Source organism: Triturus cristatus, chromosome 7 (genome assembly GCF_964204655.1).
Source record: "Triturus cristatus chromosome 7, aTriCri1.1, whole genome shotgun sequence".
Taxonomy (NCBI): domain Eukaryota; kingdom Metazoa; phylum Chordata; class Amphibia; order Caudata; family Salamandridae; genus Triturus; species Triturus cristatus.
The window spans coordinates 1465692107-1465712313 of NC_140590.1; the positions used below are offsets into that span (position 1 = coordinate 1465692107).

Below are 20207 nucleotides of genomic sequence, written 5' to 3' on the forward strand. Positions count from 1 at the left end.
GGTGACACTAGTGTTCATAGGTGCCGATAGGGTTAATATGTGAAATGTACTAAGTACAATTCATACAAAGCCTCTGGCGAGTGTGTGCTGGGATGTGAGTGTAAGAATTGAGAGAGTGCGCCTTGCCATTATTCTGAGTCCACGGCACTGTGATGCACTTTGAGCTATCTTCATATTTAGCACTGAAAGTGAGGGATGGCTGCATCCTTCACTGGACTGAGCTGCGGAGCGAGGTAGCTATGACCAGCTGCTTGATGGGAAGCTCTTTGGCACCATTGTGATGTAGCTATTATTTAGTGTTGTGGTGTTATTATTTAGTGTGACAGGCAGGGATGTGTGTTTCTTGCTAGTGTGGGTTAGAGGGCAAGCACACCTTGACCACTTGTAGCATAGAAGGGCATTTGACTGTTAGGTACTGTTTGAGTCTTGTGGTGACATGCTCAGATATGCCTCATGCCAGTGATGCTGCAAGGCGAGCAAGCTTTCTTGGGTTGCCCTGCGCGGTATCTACAGCCATGCACTTTTTGGTTATCGTGCTTTATTAGTTTAGTTGCAGTTGTGCGACTCCAGTCATTGATGGCGATTTATAATTGTTCTGAAGTTTATAGTAGTAACATTTCCTATGTGGATGTTGAAATTGGGCTAACCCCTGGTGATCTATGAAAAGTTGGTACTGGCTGGTAACAAATCGACAGTGTGTTTTGTTTAATGCATAAAGTTTGCTATATGGAGCCCTTTATGGTGAAATAAAGAATGGGAAATGATAATATAAATAAAGAGTAAAAATAAGAAAATATGCAAAGAAATATAAAACTACAAACAGGGCAGGTATTAAAAATGAAGGTTCTTGGAATCTGCTTCTATTAGTAAAGAAACCCCTGCACATTGAGTTGTTGCTGTGACCTGGGAGTGCATTGAGACTTTATGGTTATTTCTGATGAAAGAAAGATTCATTTTCCTCATACAGATTGTGTCAGGAATTGCTTCACCTACGTGGGAGCTGAGAGGCGGCTATGCTTACTGGAGCAACAAGGTCCGCGCCAGCCTCAGATAATGGAGATGCAGCGCGCCTCACCACCTCACATTCACTGGCAGCAAATTGGATATATTGTTTGACTCTATTCTCAAGGCCTCTTACCAAGCGTGCGGGACATTGCATCCCCTCGGGCTGCTTATGCGATCAGCCAGCTCGAACGGAGGCAAACATTAGCGCAGACAGGTCTATTTGATGTTTCACTTCCTCTACCCCTCCTCCTTTTTCAATGTTTCACCAGTAAGTTGTCGCATTTATAAACTGTACTTGACTGTAAGCAAAAGGCCTGTTAAAGACGTAGAACAGCAACATAGAAAAGGGAACATTTGACCACTTGAAGTCCCATGTTTCTTCCACTAGGCAATCATTAGACCTGTACAAATGAGCATGAGAAACAAGCGCCCATGTTCTTCAGTGCTCACCAACTATATTCTGTTTAGTTTTTTGTACACATACTAAAACACAGCCTCCCATACATCCATCGATCCATCCATCCATTAAATTCATCCATTCGTCCATCCATCCATCCGTCCATCAGTCCATCCATCCATTTGTGAGCAGGTTTTTTTTTAAAAAGGTGGCATGGTGAGTGGATAGCACGTATTATTAAGCCGCATCAAATGACTAACCAAATAATGGGAAATGGTGTTGGACTAAACAGTCTGAAGCTTGAAAGTAAGGGGAGGAGCTGATTAAATTATCAGGGTGTCTTTGGGACTTATTCATAAAGGTATTTAACACACAATTTTCACGATGCTCACTTTCCAGGGTGGTCCACCTGCAAAAGTGTGCAGGAACCCACAAACTTGCATGTGTGTGTGTGTTTGCATTCAACAAACCTTTTCAGGTAATTTCTTTCCTGAAAATAGGTGTACATGTACTCTGCCAATGACTGGAGTAAATTAATTTCGAGGTTCAAAATGGGGTGAAAACTCCATAATGTTGATAGGTAGTTGGACAAGTTGGTTCTCGATTGGGAAAACATTTTCACTTCTGTAAAAGCAAGAAAAAATCTATACATTTCTATATTTCTAAATGACTACACCTTTGAGTTCTTCAGCGAATTAAATACAGCTGACACTCCCCACCGGAATTTTTGGAATTCTTTGAGAACTCCAGTAAAGCAATACTTTTTACTTCAAATTTATGAGACAATACATGAACCAGTTCAGTACTAAGGTTTTCAGACCTCAGGAAAAATCAAATTTTCTGTTCTGAAACACCCTTTCTCCTAGTTACAATGCTTTTTGGAGGCTATTTGTTGCAATCTGGTGTTCTCCTGTTGCCATTGACTGTAGCACCCCAACACACATGCTTACAGTATACCTAATGCAGTACACGCCCTGCATTCTTGACTGAAAAGTTTCAAAGTCATGCTCAGTGCCCATCAAAGGTGCTCTGTTTTCACTATGGAGAAGCAAGAATAAATAAATACATTTCTATATGTCTAAATGACTACACCTTTGAGTTCTTCAGGGAATCTTATACAGCTGACACTCCCCACCAAAATTTTGGGAATTCTTTGAGAACTTCAGCAAAACAGTATTTTTTACTTCAGACATATGTAAGGCTACATACACCAGTTCAGTACTAATGTTTTCAGACCTCAGGAAAAATCATATTTTCTGTTCGGGAACACCCTTTCTCCTAGTTACAATGCTTTTTAGAGGCTCTTTGTTGCAATCTGGTGCTCTTCTATGGCCATTGACTGTAGCACCCCAATACACATGCTTACCGTATACCTAATGCAGTACAAGCCCTGCATTCTTGACTGAAACGTTTCAAAGTCATGTTCTGTGCCCATCAAAGGCGCACTGTTTTTATTTGTTGCTCATTTTCAGATATAGAAATTAACAACAAAGAGTACCTCGAAGTACTGAAAAAGTTCACTTGCAAAGGCAATGCCCACAAAATAATCGTTTCATTTATAACAAATTAGAAAAGAGTCCCGTTTTAATTTAGAATAAAATATGCTGCATTTTTTGGAAATGCATAATGTGCAATGGCTTCATTGCATAAGTGAATAAGTGAATGATAGGAATCATCCACACACCTAAGTTTCTCCCACCAATAGCTGAATTACTCACAGCTGCCACCAAATTAAATAATCCCTCACGCAATTCCAACATGATTTTAAAGTGCTTGCTTGGAAATGAAGTCCACAATGTAATATATAACATATTAAATAAATAAAAGTTACAACTCAGCTGTGCTAACTTCTAAATGCTTTACACTTGTTCCTTTGACAAAGTCAGACTGCTCAAAGCTGCAGCTACCCAGGGCTGAGCTAATGTCTTGCAAATAAACCTGACTGGACCCCAGACGGATTTGTGAGTTTATTACACAGTGAGCTCACAAAACCACACCATGCAATAAACTGCTTTTCTCAAATTGAGTCATTCAGCTTTTTGCTCTAGATAAGGGACATGTAGCATTTACAAATGTGGCTTTTATGTACTATAACAAAAACGCCTAAATTACAAAGAGGGAGACATTTTACTAAAAAGAGGGTGAAAAATCTTGTAAACAATTATAGTATCAGACTAAGAATGTATTTTTATGCTTCTCTTTTGTAATTATTTTACCAATAAGTGAATAAAGATTGACTTAACGTAACTGTCTGCCTACGGTAGATGCCAGTGTTTCCCCTCAATTGACAATTATCCCTCAGTAATAGGGAATTATCCAGAAGTGATCCATCCACTAGGAGTATCACATGCTTTAAACATTATTGAATGTGTATGCACTTCTGTAAATGAGAGCTGATTAGAAAGTAGGGATCACGGTCCAGAAGAAAGCTTGAGCCTGGGATGGGGACGTAGCACCGGCTGAAACATGTTGATTTATGGGATTAGGGAATAATTACTATCCCAAAAATCCAGCCTTCTTTAATTTTAATATCCCACAAAGCAACCCAGAATAATCTTATGCAAAGGGACTACTGTTAGGAATTGTTATCATACCACCAAGATCCCTCACTTCATGTCTGTCTCACAGATAAGACAACCTGATGACGAAGCATGAATGCTAAATTGGTGGGTGAGATTGTGTCATAATTTTTTATATTAATCCTGACAGGCGTAAAACCTATATCAGTAGGTTCCACAATACAGATTCAGCCATTGAGCCCACTCCTGAGCTCATATAGCTGAGTGTTTTTCTACTGCTGCACAAACAGCATACTATCTAAATTAGAGGAAAGGATAAAGCAGGTGAATGTCTGCTTCATTATCATCGTATGAAATATCAAAACAAAATGTAGCATAAACATACGAATAGTGGAACATCCAGACATTAACAGAAAGACAATATAAGTGACACCACAATTTTTCGTCAACAAAACCGTGTACCGACAGTGTGCACCATTCAGACTGGATTCTGGACCGGCTATTATGCCAATTTCAAACCAAATAGGAGATATACAAAAAGAGCAGACATGTAACCTTCTATGCTCCACACAAAGTACCATAGTAACTCTTCTGTTCATTCTACTGAAAATAATAATTTCCGCCATAGATGAGTATTAAAATGAAATGTATGATCTTCCTATGCTGGTCTTATATTTTAAAATATGTGTAAACCCTTATTTTAGGTAAGATATATTTTAATTTGCCTGTTTTGGGAAAAATTGACATCGCATTTTCTTTGAACATTTTCTAGGCCAGAACAAGAATGGCACATTGTTCATATTATGTAAAGCACTCAGATACCATTTTTAAAGTCTTCCTCCCACTGTATAAAAACTGCAAAAATAATGAAAATAAATATTACAAAATAGCCCCACTTGTAGACAAACACAACCAAAGATCGGTCTTTATGAATAAAGAAAAAACAAAAACAGTGGTTGGAGGTCGCAGTTCACAGAGCTGTGTATTGATGGATACACTTGTGAAAGAACTACCTGTAAACACAAACAAAAGGAAAAAAGTAAAGAAAACACTTTGAACTGTAGAAGTACTGTTTATTCTTCCACAAACTGATTTTACATAATTGAGAATAAAAATGTCCTAGCTTCCGGAACAGAAAGTTTAAATTCTATTAAGGACACAAATGTGAGGATTATGCTCAAAACTTTTCTTCCTTTATTATTTCCAGCAGCATTCAAATTTAAACTACCTTTCCCAACCAACACTGAGAAAGGACTGGAAAACAAAGTTAATCCAATCAGCAACAAGGTCATGTCCATATAACCAATAGTCTCCTGGTCAACTTCCTCTTTCTTGAGTGCGACCGAAGCTTTCCAGAATGTTTCCTTATTCCCCTTTGGTTGAATCAGAACCTAGGAAAAAAACGCTCCTGCAACTTTTTGAAGACCTGAGGGTCCAACTTCCACATTCCCATGCCCGACCACTCCCTTGAGCACGAATCCACCACCCTGTTAGAGGCTCCTGGGAAATACTCCGCTGCGAACAATACATTGTTGGATAGGAAAAAGGCCCAGAAATCCCTGGCTAGGTCTGCTAGGATGTTTGATCTAGTACTGCCCAGATGATTGATATTTCCCATTGTGAAAATGCTGTCCATATTGAGGAGAACACAACAACTCACCTTCTACTTGGTCCAGCAGTGTACATCCAACAAACCTGCCATGAGTTCCAGGCAATCTATGTGCAGTGATTGTTCCTCAGTGGACCATTTTTTGCCAGTGAATGACCCCATCCCGACTTGCTGGCGTCAGACTTAATGGCCATATATGGATCTAAACCGAAAAAGGCACACACGTTTCAGGCTTTCATGTGCGCCAACCACCACCGCATCTCGTTCCTGACTTCTTCCGTCAATGGAACCTGTTCCAAGTACTAAAGGCCCCTGCTGATGTGGAAGACGTTGAGCCGTTGAAGGGCCCTGTAGTACAATGGGCCCAGGAAGATCCCTTGGATCATGGAGGACAGAAGGCTCTCTACTCTGGAGATCTGGCACAGCGAGGTTACAGGTCTGGAGAGAGCCTTTCACAATTTACGTCAGATTTTTGTTACCTTCTGAGATGGGAAACTCAAATTCTTCTCCGCGGAGTTGAAGATGAACCCCAGAAACGTAGTCTGTTTGGAATGGGTCAGAAGAGAATTCTTCTTGTTGATAATAAATCGCAGGCTTTCTAGCAAATAGTTCGTCTTTTGCAATTGCTCGGACAGAGTGATTGGGCATTGATCCATGAAAAAGGGATTGTTGTAGTAGATAATTATTTGTTAACCCTGGGTTCTGAGGGCCTCTATGACTGGCTTCAACACCTTGGTGAAAGCACCAGGGGGCCAAGAAGAGCCCAAAAGACAAGGTCTTGAGCTCGTAGACCTGATCCTGCCACCAGAACTGAAGAAACCAGCAATGAGGGGGAAAGATGAGAACTGTCTAATACGCGTCCTTGAGATCGTGACGAAAAACCCAGTCATTCGGCCTCAGGATATCGCTCGAAAGGTGTATGTTCTCCATCTTGAAGTGGCAATAAAGCAGCCACCCATTGAATTACCTGATATTGATCACTGGCCATTGGCCTTTATATCACTTCTCCACCAGGAGGATATTGCTGAGAAAACCATGAGGGTGGAGTTGTGTGGGGGTAATCACCCCCTTTCGGAGCAGGTCCATTACCTCCTGATCTATCAAGGCAGTGTGTCCCCTACAAAGCCAAGCGGATGAGGATGCGAGCATTGAACAGGGAAGCTGTAAAACCCTATTATAAAACCTTGTACAGTTTGCAGAACCCATGCAGCGTAGGTAAGAGCCTCCCAATTGTGTAGAAACCAAGCCAAGTGACCTCCCACATTTAGTTGGCAAGAAGGGAGAACTCTCACATGATTGGGCAGGTTGGAATCGCCCCCTGGCGGCACCCCTGGCATTGCGACCTCTGTAGCCTCTTCTCATGGGGCAGAACTGGTCCTGGCCTCTGTGGTAGGACTGACCCTAAGGAGGGCCTTGTGGGTAGTAGCGGCTGGCTACACGCCTTCTAACACATCCAGCTCGACAAAAATGTGGTGGTGGAAGATCTTTATAATTGATGCCTGTGCCTTAATCGGCTAAGTGAATGTAGCCACACATGTTCCTAATTCCTTGAAAGGCTCCCCAAAAAGCCTTCCTTGAGCCATTGCACCTGCCTCAGTTTTCGCCAAATCCCTCAGCTTGTGGTCCACATTAATCAGGAGGGACCAGCATCTCTCCACAGACAGTGCACAATTGGTGTTCCCCAGGATATTTACAGTGCGTTGTGCCCAGTCCGATAGTGTGTCTGGGAAAATCACAGTCCTGGAAGCCTTAGCCTCCTCTGCCAGTCCTCTGCCTGTCCAGTAGTTTGTCTGGGCAGGACTTCCCTGATCTATCGATGCCCTTCTTAGGGTCCCTGATATATTTTTGGAGGAATGTCTCATCCTAGTATCTATTCCTGGCATAAGGGCCACCTTGCCAGTTAGAGAGAGACACAGACACTGAGCCCTGAGCCGGGCCCGCCCCTTTTTCTCTATCGGCTTCTGCAGTCGGACTGCTACATATTTTCCCACTTTTGCCGATGGCAACCAATCCACTGAGCATGGATGCATTAAGTCATTGGATGGAGCATGTTCGAGGAATCTTCTGTCTGGACGTCAGAGGTTGCATCGGTTTGGGGGGCCAGAGAAGGACGCCAGGGCCTAGAGGGACCCACCTCATCATTGAAGTCCCCATTGGAATCGTCATCCTCACCCAGTGGTAGGGAATGGGACAAAGTCAGGTTAGGTGGGGTGCCAAAGTTTTCATCCACTAGATCCAGGTCTGATAGGGCAGAGCGCGCAAGGAAAGCCTTGTTCAGTCTGTCAAAGGCACTGAGGCCCATGTTAGAATCCCTTTTGGGACAGGGAGGTCACCTCAAATGTTGATTAGGTTTCTGCAGAGAACCTGAGGCGGTCACGGGACAGGTCTAGGGGGCCAGAATATGAATGTGCCAATTGTATCAGGTGCCTTTCAAAATGGTGGCAGCCACTGCCTGGTGAATGCAGAAATCCACCGCCTCGCAAAACTCATCATCAAGAGGAAGGATCGTGATGGACTCTTCCTACAAGTATTGCTCTTGTCACTGCATGGCGACTGTAAGCCTTAGGAGCCAAAAGCACTAGTAATAACAGGACCTGGAAGGGGAGAAGTGTGCAGTGCTTGGGGCAACGAGACAAGTTTAGGTATGAAGGGCAAGTTAAGGGCCTTATATAGGGTGACCAGGCGTCCTGGATGTGCCTGGATAGTCCTGGTTTTTCGCCAGCTGTCCCGTAAGATTTCAGGAAATTAAGCTCATGTCCCAGTTTTTAGAGAGGGTCGACTGAAAACTGTGGGAGGTATCTTTTTATATTTTGCAAAGCAAGGATAGTTGACAGCTGTTATAAGAAAGCAAATACATTAACAGGCATGCTACTTGCTTTAAAAATGGCACTTTATGTATGTTCTGATTACCTCTTCTGTAATTCTCTGCTAAGGAACACTGTCATTCTGTGCGTTGGGTTGAAGTAAAACTGTAGTCCTTCTTCTATTTTTAGGAAATGTCCCAGTTTTTGGCTTTAAAATTCTGGTCACCCAAGACTTGTATCCGTGATTTTAATTAGACCTGGGGGTTGTTTTTTACACTGGATGATACCAGTTTACATTTGGTGTGCAAGAATCACTTGAGGGGTCTAAGCCCTGGGGCTGTACCTTCCTACTGGGATACAAGGGGGAAAATGTATACTGCCGCCTAGGCCCACATCACACAAGCTGCACTGAGCGAGATCACACTGTAAGCATTTGAAATCTTCATACAGACTCGGTGGACCAAGGCATCAGTTGCTTTGGATATGAGTGTGTGAAGTGTTTTTACAGACCCCAGCGGGGCCGCGGCTCAGCAGTTTCACTGACTGGAAATGAGCACGGAGCAACGAGATGTCGCATGTGTCTCCCTGATAACTCCGGACACACTCTAGTGGGCAGAATGCCTCACCGCATTTACCCAGTCCCAACAAACATTTCAAACAAAGCTGTGAATGGAGCACTCAGTCGCACTCCCGTGAGGGGCTCTGAAAATATAAAGTACGCGTCAATGACTGCAATTAGAGTAAGGAAAATGAGTAGACTTATCTGCTACTGGAAGCAGGAAAGAAAGAGGATGTGACTGTTGGTTATATGGACATGACCTTTTTGCTGATTGGATGATCTTTGTTTTGTTGTCCTTTCCCGGTGTTGGATGGAAAAGGGAGTTTAAAGTTAAATGCTGCTGAAAATAATAAGGGAAGACATTGTTAGCATAATCCTTACCTTCAGTCCTGACATAGAATTCTCATAACACTTGTAGAACCCCTAGGCCAAGCACCATGGCCAAGCACCATAAGCCCCTGGGATTGAACACAAAGTGGATGAGTCCCTTCGCTGCCTGTGGAAGCGCTGGGTTCCTGGGTAAGGACAGGGCACCAAAATGTAATTAAATTGGTAAATGTTTCGCACAGTACTATTATCTCATTTTGACTCTGAAGATGAAGGAAATGTTAGCATATTTCACTTTGCAAAATGTTACGGTGATAATCAGAGATTATGTGAATGCACCCATGATGAACCATCTGTGGCCCATATGTTATCGAAAATGTTCCCGTTAGACCTGGCATCTTTTGGGGTGTTTCCCCAATCTTCTTGCTTTCAGACCTCCGGGTTTTGACTCTGTTTTTGCTGGTTTAGTGTCTCTGCACACTTTCTCTCTTCTGTTCAGTGTTAGAGTGCAAGTGCGCCAACTGTAAATTATGTTATGGATTGCTGTTTCCATGATTGGCATGTTTGACTTACTAGTAAGTCTCTAGTAAAGTGCACTGAGAGTGCCAGGGCCTGTAAATCAGATGCTACTAGTGGGTCTGCAGCACTGATTGTGCCACTCACGGAAGTAGCCCTGTAAAGGTATCTCAGACCTGCAACTGAAGTGTCTGCACCTAGTTTTTGCTGCCATGTTGACTTGGCAGGAGCACCCACTTGCCAAGCCTTAACCTTCTACTTTAGTACCTGTAAGTTACCCCTAAGGTAGACCCAAGGTACCACTATGGGAAGGGTGCAGTGTATGTGAAAGGTAGGACATATACTCATGTGTGTGACATGTCCTGATAGTGAAATGCAGTGTATTTTGTTTTTCATTATTGAAAGGCTAACTGTCCCATAGGCTAGAATGGGAGATACTTTGTAACATCTTACAAGTATAACTTCCCATTGAGACAAGAGGGAGAAATGGAGTTTAGTATGCCTGAACTAAGAATGTAAAAATGCATCTTTTAGTAAAGATTATGTTTATGTTGTGTATTTGAAGAGGGGTGAAACCCCGAAACCGGTCCTAGGATGCTTGTTTCCAGTTCAGGGAGGACCTGGCTTGGCAGTTCGGGCTGGACTGTTCCCATGAGGCACAGGGTCAAGACTGATTTGCATATGGCTGGGTTCAAACTGGAATGGCATGGTGAGCAAAAAAACGATGGATTTAGGCCCAGATCTCTGTACTGGGGTGAATGTATGACATTGTTCTGCATTCTGTCCATCAACTGTTGTTTTTGCATTTGTCACCCCGAGTGGGACGGGTATGCTCAGACGTGAGTCCCATGCTCTCCATGCCACTGGAATCAAGCTATCCTGGCTGAAGAGGGGTGAAACCCCGAAACCGGTCCTAGGATGCTTGTTTCCAGTCCAGGTAGGACCTGGCTTAGCAGTTCGGGCTGGACTGTTCCCATGAGGCACAGGGTCAGGACTGATTTGCATATGGCTGGGTTCAAACTGGAATGGCATGGTGAGCAAAAAAACGATGGATTTAGGGCCAAATCTCTGTACTGGGGTGAATGTATGACATTGTTCTGCATTCTGTCCATCAACTGTTATTTTTGCATTTGTCACCCCGAGTGGGACGGGTATGCTCAGACGTGAGTCCCGTGCTCTCCATGCCACTGGAATCAAGCTATCCTGGCTGAAGAGGGGTGCAGCGCCGAAACCGGTTCTAGGATGCTTGTTTCCACTCCAGGGAGGACCTGGCTTGGCAGTTCGGGCTGGACTGTTCCCATGAGGCACAGGGTCAAGACTGATTTGCATATGGCTGGGTTCAAACTTGAATGGCATGGTGAGCAAAAAAACGATGGATTTAGGCCCAGATCTCTGTACTGGGGTGAATGTATGACATTGTTCTGCATTCTGTCCATCAACTGTTGTTTTTGCATTTGTCACCCTGAGTGGGACGGGTATGCTCAGACGTGAGTCCCGTGCTCTCCATGCCACTGGAATCAAGCTATCCTGGCTGAAGAGGGGTGCAACCCCGAAACCGGTTCTAGGATGCTTGTTTCCAGTTCAGGGAGGACCTGGCTTGGCAGTTCGGGCTCGACTGTTCCCATGAGGCACAGGGTTAAGACTGATTTGCATATGGCTGGGTTCAAACTGGAATGGAATGGTGAGCAAAAAAACGATGGATTTAGGCCCAGATCTCTGTACTGGGGTGAATGTATGACATTGTTCTGCATTCTGTCCATCAACTGTTGTTTTTGTGTATTTGAAAATACCACTTTTAGAAAGTGGGTATTTTTTGCTTAGCCATCCCATGTGCCTCTGCTGGGTTGTGGCTTGACTGTCTGTCTTTAGAGTGGCAGGGGCTTGGGATATTCATTCACTGTAGACAGCCACTGGGGGGTTGAGGTGTGTCCTGCCTTTCCTGTATGAGTCAGGGCTGGGCTGAATAGACCTGGGCTGCATTTAGAGTGGTGGGAGGAGATTTCTTTCACCTGAATAATCCTGGTCTGCCTTGGATAATGCTGTCTCCACCTCCTGCCAGGAAGCTTGGGTCAGAGAGGACAGAACTTGTTTGGACTATGCCACAAGAGAACAAAGGGAAATATGATATAAATATTTTGGCCCAGACCCCAGGACTTTAGAACTCTTTTGGACTCAGAAACCTGTCAAGAAGAAGAGCTGGAGAAGCTGTGAGGAGGAACTACCACTTTGCTCTGTGATTTGCTGTGTTGGCTTGCAGTGGCTGCTTCTGTCTTGGGCAGAGAAAGGAGTGGACTGAAGTTTCTGCAACTTCTGTGTTTGAGTTTCTCCAAGGGCTTGAGTTAGAGCTTGCCCCCTGTTCAAGAAGTCTCAGGAACAGCAAAAACTTCAAGCTTAACTGCTACCGCACTCTGAACTGTGTGTTTTGTGCTGCAACAGAAGAAAAAGCAACCCCACGGCGTCACCAATACCGATGCCGGCTCTGTGTCCTGAAGATACTCCGCACTTCGCACCGTAACCACGGCCTCACCGATGATGCAATTTGACAGCACCACTGAGATGCTGCTTACACCATGGACTGTGGGCACCGCACTTCACACTGCCTCGATTCACACTGCTGCCCTGGCATCCCCGACAACGACACTCCACGCCAATATCGATGCAGGTGCTTGCACAATGGTTCAAGGGCAGAGCTTGTAAGTAACATGATGCAGCGTCCTCATCCCGCATCACAGCCCTGGCCTACCGACACCAGCGCCATCAACTTCAGTTCGTCAACCAAGGACAGTGCTTCAGCAACAACAACACCGCTGCTTGTACCGTGACCTGCCAGCACTGCAACGAGCACCACATCACTTTGGACCGCAGCTCTGGTCTCACCATTGCCACTGGACGACCGTCACCGAGGCGCTGCCTGCACCGTGACCGAAGAGCACCGCATGTGACACCACTGCACTTTGCACCGCAGCCCTGATGCCAGACGAGGTCCGCACTCCGGACTTCAACTGCAAGGAGTATGATCTGCAACGCATCAGACTTCAGGGGCCCGGTGACTCCTGCACTGGCCTCTGGAAATGACGCCTGCCGATGCTGGCTCTTCGGAGCTCATCGAGAGGTCGCCGATGCCCCGCATTTCTAAAGGTACTGATTTGCAGATTTTCCCCATGCCCTAGCCAGCCTGTGACACTACAGGCAGCCAGAACTGTTTGAATGTGTTGTTCACGACGCTCTAATAGCCCTGGATGGAGGTATTGACTTCAACGAACTGTATTTTATGTCTATTTTTGATTATTGAGATTTTTGAGAACTGTATGGTGGATTCTTATAATTTCAGGTCTTGTTTTAAACAGATAAAATATTTGATACTTTTTCTAAAATGTATGTGGTGTCTTTTTGTTGTGTATCCCCCTTATCCTGACTAGGAAGAAGGGTCCCTACTTGGACAGGTTATCAACCTGCCAACTAAAGACCCCAATTTCTAACAATTCCTTTACGACATATCACAAATTTTGATTTGATGAAATAGAATAGTACCACTCCTAGTCTAGCTCTATTCTAATCGAGGTCTTTAACTCTTAACTTAAGATGCCGATACCCCATGACCACATCTTCTTAACCCTAACCCTCACTAATTATAATTCTACTTAAGCCTGACCCTTACTTAATCTAAGCATTTTTATTCCTTAATACATACTAAAACCCTGCAGCCAATTAATGAAATCACAATAACGAAAAACTTATCATTTCTATGACTCTTTTTTTGCATTGCCACAGAAACATTAAATGAGCTATAACCCCTTTCTTTACTAAATTATTATAATTGAAGATTTCTTTCTAGAATAATATCCATAACTGCCATACTCTTTGTGAGGTCCTCTACTAGGGGTTTTGTACACAACGAGATTGTATGAAGTACTGCTCCCTCGACCTTTACCACCAAAAAAAAGTCAAGCAGGTCAATCTGGAATGATTACAGGTTGCAAAGTTTCATAACAGGGTATTTGCTTATTGATAATGATTTTAAAACACCACGAATAAGGTGCGAGAGGAGGAATTTAGCAAACAAACATAGTGACAGTAGGTGATAGGGGAAGAGAGACCATGGCATAAAGGGCACATGCGCGTAGAAAAAAAGTAAGATAAATTAAGGAAAGCGAGAGCAACAATAAGTTGCACATTTTTGGCATTAGAAAAAAAATGAAGGAAATGTAAAACTGTTATAAGAAAAGAACAAATAAAAGGAAAAAGTAAAGTGTGTACCATAATAAAGTAATGCTCTATTGTACAGTTTTCCACCCCACAAAGCCCTTCCCTCCCTCTGATAACTGATGTTGCGGTTAATTGAACGTCTGGCAGACTGCTATCCGCAAACCTGATCACGTTCAGGTTGATGTTAGGCCTTCAAAAACCAGCCACCAAAAGGTTCTTTAGATAACATCGTCTTCTACAGTGCAATATATGCAGAATGAGCCCTTAGGGTTTGATACGTTCCCACTCGAATGGCTGCTGTATGTTGCAGATAATGCACAAATCACTCAGAAACACAGATTAAAAAAGGGGAAATTGATAACGAATATAAGGCTGCAAGGCCCTAAAGGCGAAAGAACAAAAACATTATTAAAGCTCGTTCTTTGAGACATTACGACTGATTTAGAATGTAAAAAGGAGTCTGTCTAAAATCCTAATGCAACTTCATCTGCTGAGGCTTTAGAGAGTGCCAGTAACTTCTAATTTGATTTCTTCATTATGTTTGCAAAAAATTCTGGCCAGTGTACTGCTGGCAGACGGTTCTGAAACTTCAGCTTTCGAAATGTAAACGCCCTTAATTCTTTGATCTGAAATGGCATCTCTGTGAGGGTGAGAAAGGTATTCAGAGTGAATGCTTGTTAAATCATAAACGTCTCTTTATTTTCTTTGAAGTCACACTGAGACACATTAAGAGAAAATGCACTGGCTAGTTGCCTCTCACAACCTGGCGTGGGTGAGAGCATGTCTACATTTTTTTTTAAATAACTCTCTCCCACTGTGGTTCCCACTGGCATGCTTGATCATAACGTTTTCACATAGGTGCCTAATGTATCTGGGCGGGCTCTACCTTGAATCTCAAAAGAGCTCTTTGGTCTCTGTATCGGGGGACCTATGTTTAAAATTTCATTTAGTTTTATACCTGATTATTAGTTTTCTTTCTGGACCCTTAAGCATGATTAAAAGCAGAAATGTGATGTGCTAGGAGTGCTTTAGTTTTGTTAGACCTGGCCCTATTGACAGGTTTAACCCCAAACGTTTTGCCTTTTGCCTCCTATTTTTCTGGCCTTGTTTTTGTTGGCTATAGGATTCTGAACACTTTAACCACTACTGTGCTTAAGTGCATTTGCTGTCTGTATAAAACAGGATATGATTGGTTATCCATGATTGACATATTCGATTTAATGGAAAAATTGCTAGTAAAGTGCACAATGTGTGCCAGGGCTTGTAAATCAAATGCTACTGGTGGGCTTGCAGCACTAGCTGTTCCACCCACACGAGTAACCTTGTAAATGTGTCTCAGACCTACCCCTGTAGTGTCTGCATGCACAGTTTTAAACTGTTATGTTGCCCTGACAAGTGAACCCACAGGTAAGGCTCCAACCTTACCTTTTCTTACATGTAAGGCACCCCTATGGTAGGCCCATGGTACCCCCATGAGCAGGGTGCAGTGTATGTGAAAGGTAGGACATGTACTACTGTGTTTGACATGTCCTGATAGTGAAATACTGTGTATTTTGTTTTTCACAATTGCAAGGCTATCTGTCCCATATGATAACATGGGAGTTGCTTTGTAACATCTTACAAGTATGACTTTCCATAGGGACAAGATGGAGAAATGGAGTTTAGACTCTCTGAACTATGAGTTTATTAACACACCTTTTGGTAGAGGTGGTTTTTTAATTCTGTGTTTGAAAATGCCACTTTTAGAAAGTAGGCATTTTCTTACTTTACCATCCTGTGTGCCTCTGGCTGTCTGTGTATTCAGCATCTGGCTTTCGAGTGACAGGAGATGGGGATGTGCATTCACTCTAGACAGTCTAGGGGGGAAGAGATGTGCCCTGCCTTGCCAGGGTGACTCATAGCTGGGCTGAATTGGCTGTGTCTTCTGTTGACAATGCTGTCTCTGCCCCATGTGGCCATGCTGCACCAGGGAGGAAAGGACTGGTTTGGATTGGGTTCAGAGACCCTTACGGCACAGAGAAAAATGACAAAATGGGGTATAAGTACTAGATCTAAAACCCTAGGACATTAGTTTACTTTAAGGAACAAGAGGACCCTGTCAAGAAGAAGAGCAGAGGGACTGTGTGTGGAGCACAGCCTTTTCTGTGTGAGGGGTGGGTTGGCCTGCATTTGCTGCTTCTGTCTGTGTTGGAGGAAAAGGACTGACTCTTTTTGCCCTGCTGTGGTATCCTGCTTGTGAAGAATCTCCAAGGGCTAGTGTGTGCTGGCCTCCTGTTGGAAGTCACAGGATACAAAAGACTTCAGCAAAAGATACTTGCTGGATCTTAAAAACAACCTGCCTGGAGCAGGAGAAGGACTGGACTGTTCTTCCCCCTTTTAAAGAACGTTTATGATTTTCTTCCTGGCAAAGTGTGTATGGAGCGCTTTGCTTTTTACTCCAAGATAAGGGAGTGCTGAAACAAAATCAATCAGAAACCCCATTTCTAACAATAAGTCTACATGTTTTCACCAACCATGCCAAAGCATCAAATGGCTTTGATCAGGACCACAAAGCTATGTCCCTCTGCTTCAAATGTTCAGTTAAACCTGCACTACGTAGTGCAAATTAGTGAGCAGTAATTTGACACTCACTCAGCCATGCTTTCTGAACCTAAAGAGTAATTTCCCTCCTTCAGATATATTTTAAGGGGGTATATTCTAGCGCCAAATAGAGAATTAGAGGCAGGTGGACCCTGTTATCAAACCTTCGTCAAGGATCGTCACCTGTTTTTTCACAAGATCGGTACCTTCAATCTCTGCATTTTTGACCTCACTTCAACAGAAGCAAGGGTTGGAGGGGTGAGTGAAGTTGCTGTTTGCCTGTGCCCATTCAGATATATCAATTTAAAGGAATCATCAATACCTGCAAATTATTGTTGATGGGGAAAATCAGTACTAAGTCTGAACAAGTTTATACAAGATCCAAAGTAAGATTCATGTCACGACAATCCACAGCATGGGCAAAGCTTGATGCATTCAGTACTGTTTCCTTCCCATGCAACTACTGAGACCGAGGGTAGATAGTAATACTTGTAGGATGAAGATACTTCTCCAACTTCTAGTTTGTACTTCGTAAGCATCAGCTATATTTGGTTTCTTGTCACCACTAAATGTGTCAGTGAAAGAGCAGGCTCTAAATGTAATAAAGGGCAACCAACTAGGGTCTTTGTTAGAGCCTAAGGTGATCCCCTCAGGGGAGGCCATTGTGTCACATAACTGATCTTAGGGCAGATACTTTTATACTATGCTTTCCGCCAGCTCTCCCCTATGAGTATTATTGAACATTGCTGCTGTCTATGTATTAACAAATGATTTTCAAAGCAAAACATTGTGAACAATATAGATGTTTTTCACCAAGGGTTTCATCAGCTAGCAGACATGCAAGAATAGCAAGCATGAAACTTTTAAGTATAAATTTCAAGACAAGGTGTTTGTCAAAGAAAGTGTGTACATGGAATTCCTTGATGACCAAAAGATCACTCTGCTTTGAGAAACTGCCAGGGTTGGATGCCACAAGAAATTGCCTATTCAGTGATGCTTAGACAAAATGGTCCACCAAGAAATCTATGCTTTAATACGCATTTTATTCATAGATCTATAGAAACACAAGAAGATGAAAAACGGAATGCTGAACATTGAAAAACATTCATCTCCAGTACAGAGATCTGGGTCTAAATCCATAGTTTTTTTGCTCACCATGCCATTCCAGTTTGGATCCAGCCATTCATAGATATATAGCCACATTAAAGATATTGGACTAAAGTATTATCAGAAGAATGTTGCTTTACAGTTCTGATGGTCAGGATAGCGAGATTTTATTTACCGAATATTCAGTGCAAAACCAATCACTTCTTGGTGCTTCGAAAGACTTAGGGGCATATCAGCAACAACCGGCGATAATTATCGTTAAGCGCACTTAGCGCTAGGATAATTATCGCCGACTAGCGTGGATTTTTATTGCTGAGATACCGTGCTATTAGCAACGCTTATCTCAAAAGCGATAAAAATCCTAGCGCTAACTACCTAACGTGAGATTATCGCTAGAAACCCAGCGATAATCTCACGCAATGTGGCGTTAGCTTGTTGATAGGGCCCCACAAACTTAACCATGATATACACCTTCCATAGGATATCATGGCTAAGTCAGTCCTGAAGCAGGCGTAAGGAAAGTAGCGATAACAGGGGTTAACGCTACTTTTCCTGCTGCTATGCTTCATAGCGTGGGGCTTGATGATAGGAGAAATGCCGCTTAGCGACATTTCTCCTGTCATGTCATGTCAGGAATGCCCACTTTGCATCTCATTAGAGATGCAAAGCTGGGCGTTAAGAATTTGTGCGCTAATGCAAGGTTTCATGCATTAGCGTGACCTTGCTAATTAGGCGATAAAATTATCGCAGCTTTTCGGCCGAAAACGGCCGCCAAAGCGGCGATAATTTTCTATCGCCGCCTTGTAAATATGCCCCTTAGTGTGTTTGTAGGGCTCACAAAAGATGTGAGACAGAGAGCACTGGTACTTAAAGTTGTGCTGAAGTAACCTGCACTATAACATGATGTAAAGACTAAAGCCAGGACCCACAATCACTGCCTGTCATGGTAAGCTAATGAGAGGAAATCATAATGACTTATTGTAAAGTTATTAGTGGGAAGGGTAATTCGGGATAACAATTTAGAAGAACTGGAAACAAAGCTGAGACCTTGCACTTAGAACTTATCTCCTATGTCATTGTTTCTCATTTTATAAATTTTGGGTGTGGAGGGCAAGGCAGGAGTGCTTGGAACGTTTACGCAATGAAGAGCTTGTATCTATCCATGAAGTTTAAAAATGAATACAGATTGGACCCTTAAACCCTAGAAACAATACATACTGAGTTAATATTGAAATTGTAATGAGGACATTTGATGGATTATTATTATTAACCATAAAGTGGCGTTTGACAAAGATGTTTTCAGTTCTAGTGTGGTATGCTTGATATTTGACTAGAACTCATTTCATCTGAGAAAGTTATCTTATTACCATTGTGTTTTTGACTCTTCAATAATGAGAGGATGTGGTCTAAGGGCTAGGGTGGTTGATCTCCAATCTGGGGAACCGTGTTCGAGTCTCAGCAATGATTCTCAACAACCTGTGCGTCTGGGCAAATCACTTAATCTACCAGTGCCTAATAAAAATGAATGTGTCCTTTTGTAATGCAAGTGGTGGTCATGTAAGGCACTCTGGTACCCGATACCTTTGGGTCAAGTTCGTGCTATATAAAACCCAGAAAAAAGAAGCAAAATTAGTTGCATACAAAAAGTAACATGATGAAACATAACAATGTAGTTTTGGATTCGACACACTGGATTCCTTTTATAATCTGTTTTGTGGCAAAAGTTAGGGTAATAAACAGACTGAGTAAAGCTCCCATTCCATAACTTGAGTCAATGTTTTTGTTTCTGCACTATTCAAGTTTTTTTCCCTAGATCCTTGATCTGTCTCTACAGGAGAATAGGGGTTACTGAAGCCAAGCCTTTGTTCACTCTTGCATTTGATTTCCACAACAGCAACAGTGTTTCTCTTGAAAACTCACAATGCTGGCAGGGTTGAGAAAGAAGACGAATGAAAACACCGTCCTCTCAGCCAGTATTGCCTTCCACTTACGTCCATGAGTGCAGCATTGATGTAGTTGCTCGACTCCCCGTCCACTGAGATGAGAAACGGAAGGCAGCGGTCCAGGGGCAGCACATCCATGCATCGGTTCTTGTCATGATTCCTCGGAAGGAGGCCGATGCTGCAGTCTTCTGGCCGCACCCTTGGCGTCACAATGTTCAAGGTCTGCAAGGGCCATGAAAGGAAAATAGAAACAACCTGCTGTGAGTATAAGCATACGCACTGGCATAACAAAACGTGATGGGGCCCCCTGCAAGGTATGTAGAGGGCCCCCCTCCAGACTCAATTGGGAGCTCTCCGGCTAGACTACTGTGCTGCGGGGGCCCCGTGGAGTTTGGGCCCCCCCGCACCACAGGGGCTGCTGGGGTCTGTGTTACGCCACTGAGCATGCGATCATGCCTTGGGTGATTGGACAGAATTAGGAATGTCAATTTGCAGTATCATTTAACATCAAATCCTTTATCCCCCCTCATCCCAACTGGTCTTTATGTGATAAATAACAAGCAGATCCTGAGCACAAGCGAACACATTGATGGGCACTGTAAAATGTCCTAAGACGCGAGGTTAAGGAAAAAGAT

The 20207-nt window shown here is 43.3% G+C and overlaps 1 protein-coding gene across 4 annotated transcripts in view; it reads right to left on the reverse strand.

The window, feature by feature from the left end:
* The window catches only part of PTPRT (protein tyrosine phosphatase receptor type T), a 1546842-nt gene that overhangs the window by 44151 nt on the left and 1482484 nt on the right, over positions 1 to 20207 (reverse strand). For all 4 annotated transcript variants that reach the window (XM_085619228.1, XM_085619229.1, XM_085619230.1 and 1 more), the window contains one exon: positions 19621 to 19794. In XM_085619228.1, coding sequence (XP_085475354.1) covers positions 19621 to 19794 — 174 coding nt within the window. The remainder of the gene's footprint in view (positions 1 to 19620; positions 19795 to 20207) is intronic.